Source organism: Elephantulus edwardii, unplaced genomic scaffold, assembly GCF_000299155.1.
Source record: "Elephantulus edwardii isolate Elephantulus edwardi_28Jun2011 unplaced genomic scaffold, EleEdw1.0 scaffold00008, whole genome shotgun sequence".
NCBI lineage: Eukaryota > Metazoa > Chordata > Mammalia > Macroscelidea > Macroscelididae > Elephantulus > Elephantulus edwardii.
Genome location: NW_006399758.1, coordinates 17,397,483 through 17,419,443, shown reverse-complemented (window position 1 = coordinate 17,419,443; position 21,961 = coordinate 17,397,483). Strand labels below are relative to the sequence as shown.

The 21,961-nt window shown below is 41.6% G+C and overlaps 1 protein-coding gene and 1 pseudogene across 1 annotated transcript; one reads left to right on the top strand and one right to left on the bottom strand.

The window, feature by feature from the left end:
- The first annotated feature begins 1,165 nt into the window (after positions 1-1,165).
- Positions 1,166-4,254, top strand: LOC102845079 (60S ribosomal protein L7-like). The gene is made up of 7 exons (XM_006880465.1): positions 1,166-1,194; positions 1,911-2,019; positions 2,203-2,369; positions 3,122-3,259; positions 3,382-3,491; positions 3,706-3,915; positions 4,191-4,254. Exons 1-6 carry the CDS (start codon positions 1,181-1,183, stop codon positions 3,912-3,914), a joined length of 747 nt encoding a protein of 248 aa, XP_006880527.1. The 5' UTR covers positions 1,166-1,180; the 3' UTR covers position 3,915; positions 4,191-4,254.
- An 11,212-nt stretch (positions 4,255-15,466) lies between these two features.
- On the bottom strand, positions 15,467-17,162 carry LOC102864100 (annotated as a pseudogene).
- Positions 17,163-21,961: the final 4,799 nt, after the last annotated feature.

The following is a 21,961-nucleotide window of genomic DNA, read 5'->3' as shown; positions in this document are numbered from 1 at the left end:
CCTCTAGCCCGCGTCGCACCTCCCTTCGAGGCTCACGCCCCCTGCCGTGAGGTGTCCCGGCCTCCGCCTGCCGGCCTGACGGTCGATACCATCTCGGCCGAACGTGGCCATCTTTCTCTGGCCAGCCGATGCTCGCTTGTCCCTGTTTCGCCACTGTCGTTAACCGAGGGGACTCTGGGCTTCCTGCGCTGCGGTCAGGCGCCACAGAAGACAGCCCTGCAGGCCAGCAAAGGGAAGAGAAGGACCTCGACCTCGCAGCACTTGGGGTGGCGGAGTCTAACCAACTTCCGCGGGAAGCTGGAAAGGCGATCAAAAGCTGGGTCTCTGGAGTGACTCTGATTGAGGGCAGCCCTTTGGAACATGGGCAAAACCCCCTCATTTTCCCAAGGGGGAACCACCATTGGACTGGTTGCCTAAACTCCCCATCAGGCGTTTCCCTCCCGCCTGGCGGACAGTGGGCGCGAAGCTTGCTGGGATATGTAGTTCACACTCGTGTCTTGTCATTCTCCTACATTAAACTAAACCAAAACCCATCGCCTTCCAGTGGATTTCAACTTGTAGTAACTTCATATGAACTCCGGTCCACTGGGAGTTGCGCTGCTAACCCCAAGAAGGCCTTTCTCTAGGGGTCTGAATCAACCAGCAGCTCCCAAGGAGAAACATGAAGTTTCTTATGCGATTTAGTGCCTCCGAAAAATACGCTGGAGCAATCCCAGAGGGCAGAGTAGAATGGACCCATTGGGTTTACAAGATTCTAATCTTTACAGAAGCAGATCTTTTTCCCTGCACAGTCGGGTTGGTTCCTTGAGCTGGCAGTTTAACTCCCAACCGCAGCGCGACCAGGGAACCTTTTGCAGATTTTACAAGGTAGAGAATCCAGCCTAAGACTGTCAACGCAGCCTTAACTAGGACCCCGGGTAATTAAGATGTCAGCACGCTTTGCCCCTGTCCTATATCGCAACCTAATCAGTGCACATCATCATTCGTATAAATACTACCTAGACTTAACCAGCAAAGTCTAAGGCAGGAGGACTTTGGGTCTAGAAGCCGAATTCCTAGTTGTGGTTTCTTTTCAGGCATATCCCGGGACACCTATAAACCGTGGGGGCTTGACGTTCGCTGGCTTTTTAAGAGGACAGTGCGCATGCTCCAGGTCCTTTCTTACTTTCCGCTTGGAACCATGGAGGCTGCCGTGTAAGTTCCTTGTTCTCCTTTCGCGAATCCTTCCCCATCCCCGACATCCCAGACTTCTTACCTCATTTTCTCCCACCTGGATGTAGCATATGTCCTTGTGAACTTATTTGTGTGTTTGTGACGCTTTATGACTGTAGTGGAAACCCAGGCTTGGACGGGACGAGACGGCCTTGGGGTGGATGTATGAAGTAGCCGGGGAACAAGTTGTTGGGGGCCGAATGTAGGTGGAAACGTGCAGTTTAGTGGAGGGTCAGCTTAGAAGAGAGATTCTTTTGTACATCATGCAAAACCTGTGGGTTTGGTTCATTCTTGGCTGGCCTCTGATGCCGGAGTCCCAGCCTCTCGGCCTTTGCATTCAGCATGTGGAACTACGAGGCTTGAGCCGTGTTAATTTTCTCTAGGGCACCAGTCTCCTAAGAACACTGTATTTTCCTATGGACTATTTTTATTAGCAATTAGAAGTCGGTACTGACCTAGTACCTAGTTTAAATGTAGGAAGTTTTTGTGATTAATGTCTTAGTAAAATGGACTGGCAAAGATGGCTTTTTTGGGTGGAGGGAATCTAAATACGGCATTTACTTGTGGCCATGAGTACAAAGGTACCGATGGATAGAACAGTGGCATAGCTGTATTAAATGACAAAGTGGTTAGTATAGAATGGGACTGAGTTGTTGTTGTTGTTTGTTTTTTAACTGTTAACATTGCTTCTTTTTCAGGGAGAAGAAAAAGAAGGTTCCTGCAGTGCCAGAAACCCTTAAGAAAAAGCGAAGGAATTTCGCAGAATTAAGGGTCAAGCGCCTTAGAAAGAAGTTTGCCCAAAAAATGGTAAGTGGAAGGTTTTTGAGCCTTTTCTGTAAAAAGGGGCCTTGTTGCCAGGGTTGGCAATTAGGCAAGTTGCCTCACTGTTGCAGGCAACATTTAATGGAGCATTCTCGAGTGAGGGTAATTGATGTGTTACGGGATATAATTGCTTCATCATAGGTAAATAACAAGATAACTTGTTTTCAGCTTCAAAAGGCAAGAAGGAAGCTTATCTATGAAAAAGCTAAGCACTATCACAAAGAATACAGGCAGATGTACAGAACTGAGATTCGGATGGCTCGGATGGCAAGGAAAGCTGGCAACTTCTATGTACCCGCAGAACCCAAGCTGGCATTCGTCATCAGGATCAGAGGGTGAGTTTGTGTGAAAGACAGCCTGCTCCACCTTAAGGAGGGGGTGTGTTACATTTGTATTATGGGGCCCCTGGGTCTGAGAAATTAAGGGAAAATGTTTTTGAAGGATACCAAGGATTGAATCATATCAAACAAGGGATTTCTGCTTTCATGGTTTATAAACTTGCATAAAACTATCCTGTCTGTGTTTTGTTTCATGACAGTTAGCTTCTGAAATAAAATCTAAACATGCAATAGATGTGTACAGAATAAGGGAATCAAAGGAAGACTTTAATGCCAAAGAGCTACTACAGGGTATTACACTCTTGACCCAAAAGCTTAGTGGGTCGAATCCACCAGTTGGTCTCCTGGAGAGAGATGAGCAGTCTTTTTTGTGGTTTACATGGTGGATTGACCCCACATAGCCACGCAGCTGTGAATGAGTGACAGGGAAAACTTCATGGATCTTGAATGAGAGATGTTGTCTGTCTAGATAGCCTTTGTCAAAGATTACGCTATGCCATTTTTTAATTAAAAGGATTATGTTTCCTGTTAACTAACGAAGAGTCATGTAAAGGCCAAGTTGATTTTATTTTTTGTGTGTACCATCAAATCAGATCTGGCTGGTACAGATTGCCCCTCCTTTTGCAACAGAGCATCTGGTGGATTCAAACCGAGTACTTCTGGGATTGCAGTGCAGCTTCTTGCCACTAGGTCACCAGAGCTCCCTTCAAATTGATTTCTTATATCTGTTTTTTTTTTTCCCCACTCAGTATCAATGGTGTGAGCCCAAAGGTTCGTAAGGTGTTACAGCTCCTTCGCCTTCGCCAGATCTTCAATGGCACCTTTGTTAAACTCAACAAAGCTTCAATTAACATGTTGAGGATTGTGGAACCATATATTGCGTGGGGGTAAGTCATCCATTAACTGAATGACTTATTACCATATTAAATTGACCTCAGAAGATGGATGTTTGGGTTTAATAGTGATGATCATAGTGTTTGGTCATTTATGTCTACTTTTTATTTTACAGATACCCAAACCTGAAGTCTGTCAATGAACTGATTTATAAGCGTGGTTATGGCAAAATTGATAAGAAGCGAATTGCTCTGACAGACAACACTTTGATTGCACGATCTCTTGGTAGGTACTGCTTTCTTGGGGAGAAATTTGATGTCAGACCAATGTAATACCTTCTGAGATCTTGTGGCACGAAATTTCCTACTAATAGGTACCTATAATTAAAACGTGTGGTCTACTTTCATTAGTTTGACCTCTGTCATAAAGCCATGCATTTCTCACCATTTTATAGCACAGCCTGTGATTGACTCTCATTGGCGTACCTTAAAATTTCCAGGTAAATATGGTATCATCTGCATGGAGGATCTGATTCATGAGATCTATACTGTTGGCAAACACTTCAAGGAAGCAAACAACTTCTTGTGGCCATTCAAATTATCTTCTCCACGAGGTGGAATGAAGAAAAAGACCACTCATTTTGTAGAAGGTGGAGATGCTGGCAACCGGGAAGACCAGATCAACAGACTTATCAGAAGAATGAACTAAGGTGAGAGACTACACGTTACATTCTGGAAAGTTTATTTAATACTGGAGTAACAATTGTTGAATTATTTTTTAATTAAATACTATGGGGGAAGTGTTTGAGAATAGGGTAATGTTTTCAGTTGAGGAGGAAAAGCTATCCTCTAATAGTTTGATTACCTTTAAGCAATTTCTAGAGGGAAGAAAAATGTCCATCTTTAATTGTGGACCTGAAATGCATTCTTAACTGTTAAAATTGTTTATTTAATAGTTTTTATTTTCTCTCCCCTTTTCTTTCAGGTATCAGCAATGATTCTTTTTTGTAATCTGGTCAGTTAATAAAACAGTGCTTTCAAATTGAAATGTTGTGTTAGTGATTAATTTTGTTAGCCTGCCCATTGCTTAATTACAACAAATCTTGTTCTCTGTTAAAATGAAGCAAGATGAACAGTATGTAAACCCTGGGTCTGGTCTGTATCTTGTGAAAGTTTATATTACAGGTTTATATATACATATATATGGTTTTTTACCTTTGAGTCTGTTCTTTTAAGAAAGCCTGTTTCACAGATGTTTGTGCATGCTTTGTAGGTAGAGTAATAAACGTTTAGTTCAGTATGGAAACATTCTCTTGCTGGGTTCCATTTGACAGACTTTGGTTGCTTGAGAAGCTGCTGTGTTAAAGGTGTTACTTTCCTTCTTTTATATTCCATTTTTATGTTGAATTTCCTACTCATTTGGATTTCATTACAATGTATATTGTGAAGGAATGAAATTTGTATTCGATTCAGAGTTCTTCTGGAAGATCTAAAGTACTTGTAGTAAAGCTTATGAGAAAACGTTAATATGCAAAATTCTGATTATTATTTCCTATATTTTTTTAAGGTATTGGTTTATATACAAAGTGTGTGTATATCATGCTTCACACTATCACACTGTGTTTCATACATTCCCATTGTTTTTTATAGAATTAGTAACAACTGTACTATGTCCACTATTATCCCATCTTTGTAGATCCCCACTGGATCTTTTGCATTTCTTTTATCCCCACCCTCCACCCCACCAATCGTTCATTCAATCTTGTGATTTCTTCCCTGTCTGTTCTTTAGACCTCTGTTCCCATTTGTTGGATTCCCATATACTTTTTAGTAGTTAACCTTCTGTTTTTACAATAATCTTACTCAGTCTTTGTCCTTATGAGATTGAGTCTCTTCACTCAGCATAATCCTCTCCAGTTTCCCAAGTTATGTAGTAATTTTTCTAAATTGCTCCTGAGTGCTGCATAGCATTCCATCATTTCAATGTACCACATTCTCCATCCATTTATTGTGGTTGGACATTTAGGCTGTTTCCATGGTATTGCAATGGTTAATAAGTCTACTGTGAACATTGGTATCAACAGTTCTGATTTCCATAGGGTATATTTCTAGTAGTCAAATAGCTGGGTCAACCATTTTGCAATCTCACCAACAGTGCTCCACCTCTCTACATCCTCCCAACATTAATTGCTTGCTGCCCTGCTAAACTTTGCCACTGCTACTGTGGTAAGATGATGCCTTGTTGTGGTTTTGCTTTGCATCTTTTTTGTTGCCATTGATGTTGAGCATTTCTTCATGGGTCTTTTTGGCCGTCCGAATGTCATCTTCAGTGAAAAGTCTTGTCATGTCTTTTACACATTTTGTAATTACCAGTCTTTGTTCTGGAGGACCTGTAGTATTCTGTAAACTTCTGTTACAAGATATTTGTTTGAGATGGTATTGCCAAATCCTTTTTCCCCAGTTGGTAGGAGTTTCTCACCCTATTAGAAAAAGGTTTTGATGTGCACAGAGATTTAGTCTTTAGAAGGTCCCATTCATCAATATTACCTCTCCAGATTGTGCATTTCTGGCTTTATTTGCCAGCCTCCTTATACCATAGACTGGGCCTTCTAATCTTTAGTAGGTTCCATTCATCATTTGTATTCTCTACTGGTTGTGCATCCTGTATATTTTTCCTAGACGAGTATACAGAATATTGAATGTGTAGCATAAGGTACATATAATAAAAGACTGTCTTGCTCTTTGATTCTGTCAAGGGTTTAATGCAGTGTGAAATAGGCTTCTTGTTCTTTGGGCACTAACATTTTCCTGCTTAGTATTTGAGAGGGGCACTGGTGGCCTATTGGCAAGAAAATGCACTGCCATCTCGAAGGCACACTGTTCAAATCCATCAGCTACTCTGTGGGAGGATGGGCAATCTGTGATTAACTGCCTCTAAAAACCTCTGGAGGGTAAGCTATGGGTCAGTTCACAACAACACAGATAGGTTCAAGAATTTGTAAACTTTGTTAATTGGGGTATTGGAAGTTCTGTTCTTTTAAGATCAGCAACTCCAAGATAACTTTAAGTTACCTTAGTTACCAATGTTTGATCAGGTATTCAATTCAAGTAAGCTGGATTAAAGTAGAGATCCATTAATCCCATGAACTTTTCACTGCTTTAGCAGATGAATATGAGAATTCCACCTCTTGGACTTTAAATGAAGGTAGTGAGGTTTTGCACTAATGCAGATAACTTTTTGTATCCTGAACCAACAAAGATAAGAGTGGTTCAAGTGTGTTAGACTTTCAGGCTGAGTGAATGAAACAGGACCAACAGTGAGGCTTGTGAAGTCTAGATATTTACAAGATCTTGCTGTAATAAAGTTAAACTTAAGTTCATTAAACCCCTAAGCATGGTTGATCTGGGTGTAGAACTAGATATCCTATCTGTAAATAGGATGTTGTGTTTAGCAGAACCTTGTAAGCTAGTGAATGATGCATAGACCTGTTATGTAGGAATATCTTGGACATACTATATAGACATTTCTTCTTTCAGCCTTTTGTCTTCGGCCACTTTGGGCCTAATGTTGGAACTACCAAAGGGTGAGAGCTAGGAGTTACATGTGCAGTTGAGCCAAAATTAGCTGACCTGCAGATTTTCAGAAGTTGTGAATCTCACAAGAGGAAATTGCCCATGATTCTCCTCTTTATGGCTAGTTTGAGTCTACCTGGTAGCTGGCATTTGCTATATGCATGTGTTGGTTTCCTGTCTGGCTGCAACAAATTTTCACAAAACTTAAATGGCTTAAAGCACATTCTCCCAACTGAGGTCTAAAGTCCAAAATCTGTTTGCCAGGATTGATGGTGTGTCATCAGTCCTGTGTACTCTTCTTTTGGAATGCTCTGGAGAATCTCATTCTATAAGCTTCCTTTATTCTTGGAATCACTGCTCTTTTTTCCTGTATCTTCCAACTAGCTCCTCTGTTCTTAAATGCTAACATTGAACATCCTGCTTTCTTTTAAGAACACATGATTATGTTAGATCTACCTGAATATCTTCAAAGTCCTTTATTTGCCATGTAATTGACAGATTGCACTTAAGTCTCCTGCATTGATACGTACTTTATATAGGGCTGAACCTCTTCAAGGAGAATGACTGTAAAGGAAAACATTTTCCACCAGAAGTAACAGAAAAATTTTAAGGCTGCACCTTGTCAAACATGAAAAATGAGAGACCCAGCAATGCAATCCTGGCAAATTTCCTCTTTCCATGTTTGACAGCTTGTCATTTACATTCTAGTCCAAACCACCATTTTCACTAAGCCTATACAGTAGTTTCCTGTCTGGTTTTCTTTTCCTCCCTTCATTTGTCAAAGCAGCTAGTGAGTTTTTAAAAAAGCAGGGCTGATCTTTCCTCCATTAATTTCTCTGCTGTACTTTTAATTCTTGGATGCATGGTGTGCAAGGCCATTTGTTGGTCCCAGCCACATCTTTTATTACTATTTGCTCAAGTGAATTCCTGTAAAATTACCTACACTTTTGTTGGGTCTTACACCACGGAGTTGATTCTGACTTGAAACAACTCTCCCATCAGGCACTTCAGTGTTTCTTGCAGAGTCACTGGAGGTGTGTAACCTTAGTTAGCAAAGCAGTAGACAGAATATGCTACCAGAATCGCCAAAAGGGGACTTTTTCTCTAGTAATTTATATCAATTGCTTCTCCAAGTTGTAACACTTAAAACATGACTTAGTACGTTGTAGGCATTTGCCTTGTTTTGATTGAATGATTCTAACCTTTTAGGCTAGATTAATTAGATTAAGAAATTTTGAATCTTCAGTTCCTGGCATACTGAGTCCTCAAATATTTGTTCATGGAGAATGATGAGTATTAGGGATCAGACTATGGACATAAATCTTTTTTTCCTAACCTTGAGAAAGAAAAATAATTGAATCAACTCCTGACTCTCCATTATGTTTTCCTAGGCTGTAAATTGCATGTAAGGAGATTGCCTATCCCCACCTTCTTGCCTTGGGTGATAAACTCCCAATCCAGGGCTGGGTGTGGGGTTGTTTTTTGGTTTTGTGTGGTGTTTTTTTGTCATTGTGTAGGTACCAGAAGATTGAGCCTGAGCAGCATGAAATGTGTACTAAAGAAGGCTAAGATTCGTCAGTGCACAAGAGAGTCCTAAGACACTGCAATAACAACCTTGAAGTGTCAAGAGCTATAGTGCTAACTCAAGGGCTATTCCTTTGGGAGAAAGATGGGCATCTCCCATGTGATTTACAGCTGCAGAAAACGAACAGTTGGAGGGTCAGCGATGAGTTTTAACTACAGCAGTGAACTTGGGCTCTAGGTAGTGCAAGTAGTTAATGTACTTTGTTTAGTGAAAGACTGGAGGTGTAAGTCACTATATATCTAGCTGACCCTCCTAAATAACCTATCCAAAATGTGTGAGTTGAAACTTTGCCATTTTGCCTCCAAGGAACACTCTGGCTCCACTTTCTCCAAGATCTGCTTACTCTTGGCAGCAGTGGAATATCCATCATTCTTCTAACATGACAACTCAAAGATGTTGTCAATTCATCCTTATTCATTGTCCAGCTTTCAGGTGCATAGCAGGTGTTTGGAAACAACATGGCTTGAATCAGGTGCACCTTAGTGACATTACTTTTCAGGACAATAGATTAATATTGTGTAAATTGGGAAATGTAATGAAGTAGAATTTGGACACACAGTGATAGAACCAGTATGAACAAAGATACGGAAAAGAGATGTTTGGTGCCATCAAATGGACTAAAACTCAACATGGCAATATTTAAACCTTGCCAGATTTGCACTGTCCTTACAACAATCCTCAGCTGTGCACAAGCCCATTATTGCAGTCATGTTGTCAATCCATGTATTGGAAGACAGTCTACCTTCCTGCCTCTTTTTGTGTGTGTGTGTGTTTTTTTTTGTTTTAAGAAAACCAAAGTCCAGCTGTTCCTGAAGCACCTACCTCTTGCACTGCCAACCTTTGACTGTTCTCCCCTCCCCACCTCCTTCTAGAGGTATGCCCTTAAAGGACTGACAAAACATGTCTAAAGTGGAGATAGAAGCCCAAGATAATGGACTTAATACCACAACTCAAAAGCCTATTTAATAAATATCTGATCACTTGTTTGATGCCACAACTCAGTGCCACTTTATTCCAAAATCTGCATGTGTTTTTAAATATGCATCCTATCTGGATACTAGTAGTAACCTTATTTTTCAGGGAAGTTAACCATTTTCCAGGATCACATAATTGATAAGTGCTGGGGCTAGGTCTAATTTTCAGGATTTCTTCCCCCTTTTACATCCTAAAAAGGAAGAATTAGTAACAAATATATGAAAACCGAGGAAAGGCAATTTCAGAGCAGCTTCAGAAGTTACATGGGATCTGAAGCCATATTACCAGAGCCAAGGCTCTCCATCTTAATGGAGGTTCAAGAAATGACAGAGTTGAAGGTCGGTGTAAATATAAATACACAGATGGTAAATTTTCTTAGAAGCAGACTGTTCCATCATCGGGTGGATACAAACAAAACAGCTAAACTTTTGGTTGACTCAGTTCACTGTACCACCAAAAAGCCAGTGTGCCAGAAACACACACTTAACCTTTGCCAAAGGACCTAGACAAAGAAGTCTCTGAAAATGTAATCTAAGTGATTTGAGTGAGGGATCCTTGGGTGTGCCTGTCCTGCCCTAACGGGACCTACTAAAGTGCAGCTGCTTCAATCTTTGGCTAACTGCACCCTTTGTAGAACCCAGTTATCTTCAAAAGCTGGTAACTGATATAACCCTATCAGCAAAAAGATGTCTGCTCACTCACCTAATGGTGCAGAGGCATAGTGAACCATTGTGCCCACTCACCTGGTGTCACCACCATTTCTCTCTACTGAGCGTTGAGGATGCTGGCAGCGGGCCTCCTTTTCCACAGCTGTGACTTTGTCCTAAAGTGCGTCTCGACCCCAGCTCTGCGGTCAGCAGGCGGCTGCGGGTGCCTAGCAACGGGCGGGGGCGAGGGTGGGGGGTAGGTGGCCAGCGGGGCAGGGCCAGGGCGCCGGCCTGAGCGGCAGAGCTGGAAGCTGCGTCGCGGTGCTGCCCACCGCCGAGCATGCTCGACCTGGGAGGCGCGCCGGTGCTCGCACGCGGCCGCTCGCCCTGCTTCTCCGCGACCTGCGGCGCAACACGGTCAGGCGGGGGCGGGGGGCTCGGGCTCGAGTTGGCGGCGCCAGGCCATCACCAGTTCCCATCACCAGTTCCGTGCTGCGCACTGCTGAAGCCTCCACCCAGGACGCTCCCGGCCAGGTACGCCTAGAAGCCCCTCGCTTCCCGCGGGGCTGCTGGCACTGAAGTGCGGTAGGGTTAGGGCTGGCTGGGTGTCCTGGATGGAAGGGAGGGCTGACTCGGAGGCCGTCTGGTCCAGCACCCCACACCCCACCATGAGTAAACCGAGTTCCAGAGAGCCCAATGGCCACGACTTGCCTTGGTGAGGCACTTTAGGAAGGAAGGGATGGGGACTGCAGGCAGGGGTGTGGGACCTTACTAACAGTGCCATGAGTCAGGGGAAAAGGAGACCTAAACCAACAAGGCGGACCTGCCTGCAGATTTGTATTTTCTTTAAACATCCCTTCTGTTCTGGTACAAGCAAACACACCCTTACAGGTGTGCTCTGCAGCCCTCTCGTGCTTGAAACCTAGGGAGAAGCTGTGCTTCATTTCTTCTTTTTCCATCACAGTTCTCTTACCAGGCCTTGTATGTGCATCAGCACTGAGACACTGACAATGAGATTATTCTGACCCTATTTTCATTGCCAATTTTGCTTTACACCTTCTCTGATATACCTGTAATTGTGGACTTTGTCTTCTGTTTTAAATGAAGGAGTCAAAATACTAAGAATGATATACGTAGTCTTCTTGTGCAGACCGTTTTCCTCTGCAGTCGTTGTAGGTGGTAAACATCTAGAAAACTAGCTTCTTTCCAGAAAAAAATGCAAACAATTTGGTAGTCATTTTCAGACCATTGTGGCTCAGAAAAAGACTTCCTCTATATGGGTTTTTTTTTTTTACTTTTTAATTCCATTTTATTAATGGTGAGTTAAAATGTCCAGTTTAATGGCATCACTTGAGAGGCTATTCCTAGGACATCTGTTACAAAGGGTGGGTGGAAGGTCAGTAAAAGAGGAGGACCCTCAAGGAGATGGATTGACACAGTGACGACTGCCATGGATTCTAGTGTGCCAGAGATGAAGATAGCACAGGATAGGACAGGGTTCAGAGCTGTTCACGGGGTTTCTGTGACTCATACTCGACTCAGCGGCACCTGACAACTTGTTTAAGTTCATCCTTTTTGAAATTACATTATTATACATTGATTCTCAAATACATATATTCTCAAATAGTACAGGTATAAAATGAGGCCAAAGCCCCCCTTTATTCCTCCTCTTGTTCTTAGAACTGATTAGTATTTCTCTTTACATTGCCTTTTTTTGTCACAAGTGGGATTATATGTGTATTATTTTGAGAAATTACCTTTCTATGCCAGAGCTACATTCACTATTTCAAAGTACAGATGCATTGTAATTTGTGTAACCATTCTTCATTAAGATTAGTTTCAGTTTCTCATTATTATAAACAATACAATGATGAGCATTCTGACACATGGGTAGAGTTCTATAGAATGAATTTCTTAAAACAGAATTGCTGGATTATATTGTTGTTAGGTGCCATCCAGTTGGTGACCCTATGAACAACGGATCTGAACCCTGCTCTATGCTGTGCTATCTTCATCATCTTTGATATAATTAAACCATTGCTACAGTTACTGTGTCAGTCCATCTCATTGAGAGTCTTCCTCTATTTCACTGACCCCTCTACCTTTCCAAGCAACATACCCCTTTCCAAGGACTAGCCCCTCCTCACAACATGCTTAAAATATGAGATGAAGCTTCACCATTCTTGTCATAGGTGTGTACGTTTACAAATTTTAATATAAACTTAATACAATCTTGCCTTTCAAAAACTCTTAGCCATTTATATTTCCTTCAACAGATTTCTATAGACAGACAAGATAGAGTATATTATTTTAATGTAATGACTTCTGCTTATGACATCTTTATATTAGACAATCATTGCATTCATTTGATAATGTAATTCTCACTCTGTGGGAGGGAGCTCTCATAGAGTAGTCTGTAGGGTGCTGTGCTGCTAACCCAAAGGTTGGGCTTCTCTGGAGGTTCACATCTTCTTCCCTGTGACTTACTGCCTCTGAAACCCAGCGGAGGGTCAGCTGTGAGCCAGTTCCAACTCAAGAACAAAGAGAGAGAAAGAATCTTGAGACCATCTGTCAGTTTTTAAAACTGTGATAGTATGTTGCTGTGATTAGAAGCTATGCCAGTGGTATTTCACATGCTAGCAGGGTCACGCATAGAGTACAGGTTTTGGCAGAACTCAGACTAAGAGTAGGAAGCAGAGCTGGCCATCCACTTCTGAGATGAAGGTTCACTGAAAACCTTATTAATAGCAGTGGAAACTCTGTAGTCTGGAAATTGTAAAATTACAGTCAAAATAATGCTGATTAGAATGCAAAATTTGGAATAAAAAAGGATTAGTGGCTGGAAAATATGACTTTGGTGATAAAAATGGGCCTTGAGATGGCTTGATAGAATTTTGAGTAACCAATAACTTGTTCATTACAAATAGGTTTGTTTGTTGTTATTTTAAACAAAAACAAAACAACAACCTATAATTGTCATTACTGTAGTTTATGGGTCAGATCATTAATTATTCATGTGTCAGTTCAAATTCAGGCAGAAGAAAATAAAAATAAGTTAAGAAGAATCACGATAGGTTCTTAAATCTATTCTGATATTCAAGATCATCCCAAGAAGGTTTGAGGCTTTGAACACCTGGGATAGAAGACCAGATGAGTTATGGGATGATATCAACCATGCAGGAAGCAAAAGATCATTACAAAGACATGCCTATTCAATCTGTATTCTGAGAAAATTATTTGAGAAGTTGAACCTCTATGAAGAGGGATGTGGCATCAGGATCGCAGGGAGACTCTTAATAACCTGCTTTATGCAGATGACACAACCTTGCTTGCTAAAAGTGAAGAGGACTTGAAGCACTTTTTGCAGAAGACCAAAGAATACAGCCTTCAATGTGGATTGCATCTCAATGTCAAAAAAGGAGAAAAAAAAAGATTCTTACCACTGGATCAATAGGCAACCTCGTGATAGATGGAGAAAAGATTGAAATTGCTAACAACTTCCATCTTACTTGGATGCACAGTCAACACCCTTGGTACCAATAGTCAGGATATCGAGATGGTATTGCACTAAGGAACTCTGCAGTTAAGGACTTCACCAAATTATTTAGGAGTAATGATGTCAGTTTGAGGACTAAGGTGCTTCTGATTGATGCCATGGTCTTTCTGATCACTTGTTATGCATCTGAGAGCTGGACAATGAATAAGGATGACAAAAGAAGAATTGATGCCTTTGAACTGTGGTGTTGGAGAAGAGCACTGAATATCCCCTTGACAGCCAGGAGAACAAACAGATATGTCTTGGAGAGGTTGCAGCCAGAGTGATCTTTGGAGCACTTAATCCCATAATGGCTCTAATCCAAGTAAAGGATATCTCCCTTGGGTGTGACCTGTAGCACCTTTTATCTCAGGAAAGGTAAAAGGGGAGGAAAGCCAGGCCAACAGAGAGGAGACCTCAGAACTACCAATATAGACTTGCCAAGAGTGATACATGTCTTGTGGACTCAAGTCTCAGTGCTAGGAAGGGCTTTGGTATCAAGGAATGTGAAAATATGGAAGTGTACAAGGAATGCCTGGCCTACAGATGCTGAAGGAAACAAAGACCATCTTCAGGACTGACAGAAAGAGTAGGCCTTCTCTTAGCTCTGCTGCCTTGAATCTGGTAGCTTAGTAGGAAGGAGCTGCAATGCCAACCCAAAGGCATGCAGTTCAAATCCTCTAGCTGCTCCACAGAAAAAAGATGGGCATTTTCTTCCTGTGTGATTTACTGCAACTAGAGAGTCAGCTATCAGTTGGTTTCAACTTGAGATATATAGCAACACACTGTAAGAGAATCAGTTTATGTTTATTAAAGCCACTCACTTATGGCATCTGTTACAGCAGCACTCGTAGATAATTAGATGAAAATTTTAATGGACATTGAACCTTCTCTGTCACAATTAATGTCTTATTTTTAGAACCTCTGGGCCTTATCTTGATCATTACTTGCTTAAAAAACAAAACAAAATCCCGCTCCCTGCCAATCTGATTGGTTCTGTTATGCTCTGGAACTTAAGCATAACTTTATTGTTAAATTTTGTTATAATGAACTTTTTTTTAGTCTCTCCCAGCTAGTCTATCCTTTTATCTTACTTTTAATTAAAACTTCTTTAAGAGTGCCTGACATTGTAAATAAATAACTTTCTGAATGAAGCTATAACTCATTTATCTCTATGTTTGCTTAAGAATAATTTTGGTTCAAATAAAGTTAAAAATAAAAATGATCTAACAATCTCTTTTTCTTTGACGGCTGGGTTGTTTTCAGAATATTTTCTGTTAACAATAACATCGGGAATGGTGTATGCCAGGGATGTGTCCTATCTCCATACCTTTTCAATCTATATGTGAAACAGATAATCCAGGCCGCTGGCTTCAATGAAGAGGAATGTGGCATCAGGATTGGAGGAAGACTCAACAACCTGCATTATGGAGAAGGAGGGGCAATCTCCTCCTGTGCCAGTTAGATCTGATTGATGGTACATAACAACAACCAAAAAAAACATAAGAGAAACCTCATGATATCCAAGCACAACATACATGCATATACAATAGCATATACATACTACATGTGTATATATATATGTGTGTGTGTGTGTGTGTGTGTGTGTGTGTGTGTATACATAGAACACATAATTTAAAGACAATAAGGCAGTTTTATATTAGCTCAGGGGTGATCAATAAAATATCAGAATTAGACTGCCATTCAGGACATTTTTTTTTCAGGAACTGGTATTTATTATCAAAGTCATATTCGATGTCAACAAGATGCCACAGCTACAAAAAAATTGCACACCTTGCAATCTCAATGCAAACAGTCAAATGGAACCCCAGTCATTAAAAAAGTAATTCAAATTACCCCAAAATGCAACTGAATTTTTAAAACATCTTTATACATCCAGCCAACAAATTAAAATGGTTAACAAGAAAAAATACAAATTCAGAGGTCTAGTTTCGATGTTTAAAAAAGGCAACCACATAAGCATTTCTATCAATTCGCACATCAATCTCTCTGCCACTCAGCTTCATCCCATTCGTCATCCAGCAGGCCCACTCAGCCACCTCAAGCAACTTGAACTTGACAACACCGCACCCCTTGGACTTTCCATTCTCCATCTTGATGTCAGCATACACCACATGGCCACATTCGTTGAATTTGTCTTTTAGCATTTTCCATGTAAAGTCAAATGGGCGGTTTCTCACAAATATCTGGCAGGCCTTCCTGGCAACTCCAGGGGCATGGCCTCCAGCCCCGCCAAAGGAACCGGCAAAGCTTCCTCCAGAGTTGCCACGCTCCATCTCAATGGCCCGGTCAAAGCTGGCACTGCCGCCACCACCCAGGGCTGGGCCCATGGCAGGACCCATGCGCTCCAGGCCTATGCACTCGAGACTGTTGGCGCCCATGCGCTCCAGGCAGATGCACTCCAGGCCAGTGGCCATTCGATCCATCACAGGGCCCATGCACTCCAAGCCAGCCCCTATGCCTGCAGGCACCATGCGCTCAATGCTCAGGCCCATGCGATCGATGCTCGAGGCCATGTAGTCGAGGCCCAGTGGGCCCATGTGCTCAATGCCGGAGCCCATGCGCTCCACTGAGCCCATGCGGTCCATGACCAGGCCCATGCACTCGATCTCTGAGCCAACGCAATCCATGCTGTGGCACAGGCCTGCGCCCATGTGCTGCATGCCGGCACCTCCGATGCGGTCAAAGCTGGGGCCCATCCTCTCAATTCCGGGCACACTGCCACCACCTCCAACATTTATTCTGCCCATGTTCATCCCAGATCCAAATCGTCCCATGCTTTCCATGCCTGCAGGCCCAATGTTTCCCATTCCAATGCCTTTGCTCAGGTGATTGGCATCAATAGGTTGCCCTCCTGGTCCTAATCCCATGCCAATACCACCAAGTCCATGGGGCAGTTGTTGAGGACGTTCAGGAGGGAATTAATCTCCCTTTGGTAATGCCCTCTCATCCATTTTGACATGCATTGGCCTATCAAATAGCAGCTGGCCATTAAATATAGATATAGCTTGCACAGCTTCGATGGACTGTTCAAAAGTAACAGTGCCTATTCTACGACTTTTCCCATCTTTATCCTCAAGAATGTCTGCTCGGACCACCACACCAGCCATACTAAATACTTCCTTCAGCTTCTTCCAGCCAACTTTATAATCCAGATTTGCTACAAATACTGTGCTTCCAAGTCTTCCGGCCTTTTGCATTGCTCTCCTGGCATGTTCACCATCAGGATCTTCTTTGACTTTCAGTGGTCTTCCACTCAGACTATGCTTCAGCAGCTTTTTTCATGCTCTCTTCCAGCTTGAATTCAACAACAGCGCATCCCCTTGACTTTCCTTCAGCGTCCATTAAGAGCTCCACGTATGTTACCTCGCCAACTTTTTCTTTAACCAGGTCTTTAAGAGACTGCCATTTCACATCAAAAGGTATGTTTGTAATGAAGGCTCTGTATCTTTTAGATGGGTTTGAATATGGCTCAAAGCGATTGCCTCCTCTTTTCATGCCTTTCTCCTTCCTCTTCTCATTCTGAGTAGGTCGTTCTCCTTCACCTTTAGGACCGGGAGCTCCGTTGCCCGTGCTGCTCTCTTCCTCCCGCTTTGACCCCCTCCACCCTTTTCTCTGCATCTGGGCTTTGGGTGAGGGAGCCAGCTGTGCCTGCGCGCTCACGTGACACTCATTCAGGACATTTTGACATTTGTCTTTATGTCCTGGAGTAGAAAAGATCCCTTAAAGGTAGCACTGACAACTTCCATATCAAAATTTCAAGCTAATAGGATAAAAACACTATAAGCAGGTGAAAAACTAGTCTTTGCAATATCCATAACTCAGAGAATTATGCTCAGATTATATAAACACTACAAATAAAAATAAGACAAAACTGGAAAAAAATAGACAAAGCCCAGGAGAAAGCAATTCATGGAAAAAGAAACCTAGGTGCCTAGTGTACACTCATTTTTAGGGGCATAAAATTAATACAAGGTATCACTTACAGCTAAGATTAGGAAAAATGCAACTGATTATTTCATGTATGCACAAGAATGTGAGTGAAAACTTTTATGAATCTGTATGTTGGTTTAACCACTTAGTGTAAATTGACATTAGCAGAATTCTTCACATCTTAAGACTAGTGAATTAACTTCTAGAATTAATCCAATTCTAGGAATGAGCCATAGAAAACCACCAGCATATGGGTAAAGAGTCATATATAAGGGCTCTACCTATAACAAGAGGCTAAGGTGGTCTAGGAGTAAGGAGCTGTGCTGCCAGCCCAAAGGCCTGTGGTTCGGATCCACCAGCTGTTCCACAGCAGAAGGATGGGCAGTCTTCTCCTGTGCAATTTACTGTCTCTGCAAACCTACTGGAGGGTCAGCTATGAGTCCATTCTAACTTGGCAGCATACAACAACTACCTGTAGGAATCTTTGCAGTATTAGAAACAACAAGACTACCTGGAGGAGAATGAATAAATAACTATGTATTCATTATATATATATATTATAGGTAGCAGTTAAAATGAACAAACTATGGGGTTTTTTTTGTTTTGTATGTGCATTCCATCGAATCAGATCTGACTGGCATAGGAGGAGATTGCCCCTCCTTCACCAGTGGAGCATCTGGTGGATTCGAACCACACACCTTTGAGATTGCAGGGCAGCTTCTTGCCACTAGGCCACCAGAGCTCCCTCAAACTGCATGTTTTAATATGAGCTTTAAAATTAGTGAAAAATATTTATGGAAAGTTGTAAGAAGCTGCAATTTCAGAGACACGTGGTTTGAAGCCACCAGCTGTTTTGTGAGAGAAAGATGGGTATTTTCCTCCTGTGCAATCACCTGCCTCTGAAAACCTACTGGAGGGTGAGTTGTGGGTTAGTTCCAACTTGACAGACTTGACAGCACAAAACATTAAAAGTTTAGAACAAGTCCCTGTAAGTGTCTCCGTGGAGGCACTTTAAAAGGAGGCCTTAATGGCATTTTTGAAACAAAGATTTTGAAGCTCTATCTCATAGTTTTGGGACATGCCAGGAGGAATCAGTCCTTGGAGAAGGACATCATGCTTGGAAGGGTGAAGGGACAGTGCAGGAGAGAAAGGCCCTGGATAAGATGGATTGACACAGTAACTGGATTAATGGGGGTAGGTGTGTTGAAGTCAATGAGATTGGCTCATGATAGAGCAGGGTTCTACATTGGGTTACTATGAGTTGTGGACGAATAACAACATCCAGAGCTATGTGTTGCTAAAATATATAAAACTGGGCTTCTTGGATGCTTAAAAGGAGAATGGCAGTGAACCTGGGGAGGTGTTTTTTTTTTTTCATTAAAAATATGCAAATTATTAAATTGCATTAGTCCTGGATGGTAGAGAAACAAGTGTTTATTGTTATTCTCTGGACTTCTGTCTTTTTAAAAGATAAAGAAATCTTGAAGAGAGAATGTATTCACTATATACTAAGCAATATTGGGTCAGCGTTCTCTTGACAATGTGGCTTAAAAGAGAAAACAGTTATTCCTAGGTGATGACAAAAATTAGATCAGCATTTTTAAAAGTATAGTTTTATATTTAGGTTTCACTGTGGAGCATATCAATCTGTGGTCTTTTACCAAAGATTTTAAAAGGATAATTGTGATGATAGATTATTAAACAATGTTACATTTTAAATAGGGGCTTTCTTAAAAAAGAATTTAAATATATTCTGTATAATTAGCAAGGTTATAGAAAGTAGATAAATGGCTGGATATTTAAGAAAACCGTCAGATGTATTTATTTGTAATTTCAATTTTGAAGTGTTGAAGTCTCTTTCAGAACTTTAATTTTAAAATGAACAAACCAAAAAAAACAACAACAACATACCATTATAAACAAAAATGTATGTTTCTGCCCTCCTCCTGAAGTTCCATGATGTTCTCTCTCACACACATTGCCATCAAGACAGTTCCAATGCATAGCTGAGTCTCCAGCTTCATTGGGTTTCCAAGGTTATAAATCACAAAGGAAACTTAGCATCTTTCAGCAGCCAGAAGTGCATTTGAACTGCCAGAATCTCAGACTTTGGGTTAGGGTCACAGCTCTCAAGTGCTGCTGAAATGTAACCCAGACTAAGCCAGTTGCTGTGGGTCAAAGCAATTGCCCCTCACGGCAACGTCCAACTGAGAATGTCTTTCCCCTGTTTGTACTCTCTGTCCCAAACTCTCTTGTCCTGTTTAACACCTGGAATGGCCCCACAGAGAGGGAGGTCAGGATTCCCAACTGGAGGGACCTTTCCCAAGGCAAGTTTCAGTTCCGTCTCCCCCCATGCACCTACAAGTGTTGGCTCTGAGGATGAGTATCTCACCTGATGGTGCCTTCTCTCCTGAAGCCTAATGTCTTCCTTTGTCTGGAGTGGTGTGAGATCAGGGGTGCCAGCTTAAACAGTCTGTGAAAGAGGAATTTCAAGTTCATTCTCTTTCTTACAGAAAGCTGAGAAGGCTTTCACATGCTCATAGCTATCTATCCCAAATTCTCGTCTCTTGTCTGTTTCACTGGGGTGGCCCCACAGAGGCAGAAGCAAGGATCTGCAAAAGGAGGGACCTTTCCTCAGGGAAATTTCAGTCCCTCCACTCACCCCCTGCCACACATTTGAAAGTCCTGGCTCTGAAGAAAAAGTCTAATGTCCCTTCCATCTTCTTTTGATGCTTCCTGCATTATTGAAGGTTTTGCCCATAGCATCTGTCAGTATTGCAACTCAAGACGTGAATTTGTTTTTTGGTTCTTTCAGCTTGAGAAATTCATCCCAGCTTTGGGGTTTTTGCACTCACCATTCTCTCTGTAGAAACATGCATGGGTACGGTGGTTAAGATATTTGAATGTTAACCAAAAGGGCAGTGGTTCAAACCTTCCAGCCACCCCAAGGAAGAAAGAGACAGTCAGCTTTAGAAAATTGTTTACATCCTTATTAACCCTATGGGACAGTTCTGTTCCGTCATTTTGGGTCTTTCTGAATTGAAATTATTCAATGTCAGTGTTTACTCTTTCTATAGAGAGTATTCTTCTTCCTTAGACCTTCTTTAGATACTACTATTTCCAGATTTTTCTGCCTATTCAAATCTCAGCTCAAGTTCATTTCACATATGTTGTTATGTGTCATCAAGTTGGAAGCAACTCATAGCTAACTTTCCAGTGAATTTTCATAGACCATAAATTAATTGCATGGAAGGTGATTGTGTGTCTTTTTTCCTGTGGAGCAACTGGTGGATTCAAACCACATGCCTTTGGGTTGACAACACAACCTTCCATATTCACTCTGTCTAAAGCACGTCCTGCCACTGGGCATGTCATCATGATGAATTAATTCCATTGTGTTTATGGAACTTTGTTCATTTATTTGCTTACTTATTATGTGACTCCCCACCTAAGCTTCAAGAAAATTAGGGACCTTATCTCATGAGGTTCATTACTATGTCCATAGTTCCTGATAAGAGATGTTATTGATAGTCAACAAATTTTTGCTCCACAAATTGATGGAGAGATGGGTGAATAATTAATGTTGTTGTTACGTGCCATCGAGTCGCTTGCTCTAAACTCTTCTCTGTCTCGTGCCAATCTCCAACACACTCATCCAACACACAACATTGTCTCCAACACACTCATCCTGATCGCCCCAGTCACCAAATCAATCTACCTCCCACAGGGCCTTCCCCTCCTGTGGCTGCCCTCCACCGTCCCAAGCATGATGTCCTTCTCCAAGGACCGGTCTCTCCTTACAACATGACCAAAGTATAAGTAGACAAATAATAACAACAATAACAGTGATGAGAGAGCTTTGCTAGCCTGCCTAGTGAATAGAAAGTGATGCTACCAAACCAGAGGTGGGTGATTTTAATCTGCATCCCTCAGATCTGGGTTTAATTGTTTTTTGTCAAACATTCTTCTAAGTGGTATAGCCCTGGTCTCTCCACTTACTGTACAGAGGTAACGCGTGTTTGCTGTGATGCTAAACACTGTGACACTAATGTCTCAAATGAGATAATGGTTACCCATGGTGGACAGTGTTTTGTGGAGCTTCCCGATTAAAACAAGTTTGAAAGCAGGAGTGACATCCACTTCTGAAATAGTTTGCCTCTGGAAACTCTATGAACTTGGAGAAATGATGAAAGTTATACAAGTGTTCAGGTCTTTCGTTCATAGGATCGCTGTGAGTTGTCTACTACTCAACGACACTTAACAACAACAACAAACAAATATTTAACATTTCCTTCTGGTGTTCACCTAGGTAGTAGAATATTTCATTTCAAATATGTAGAATGTGTTTAATCTAAAATGCTTAAATACACATCTATTAGGGAACTTTGAGAATAGAGAAGTTATTTTCTGAGTATTAGTTTTAAAAATTAGTTTATCTGAATTCCCAATTCTTTTACTGTTAATCCAAAAGAACATTTGAGTAGGTA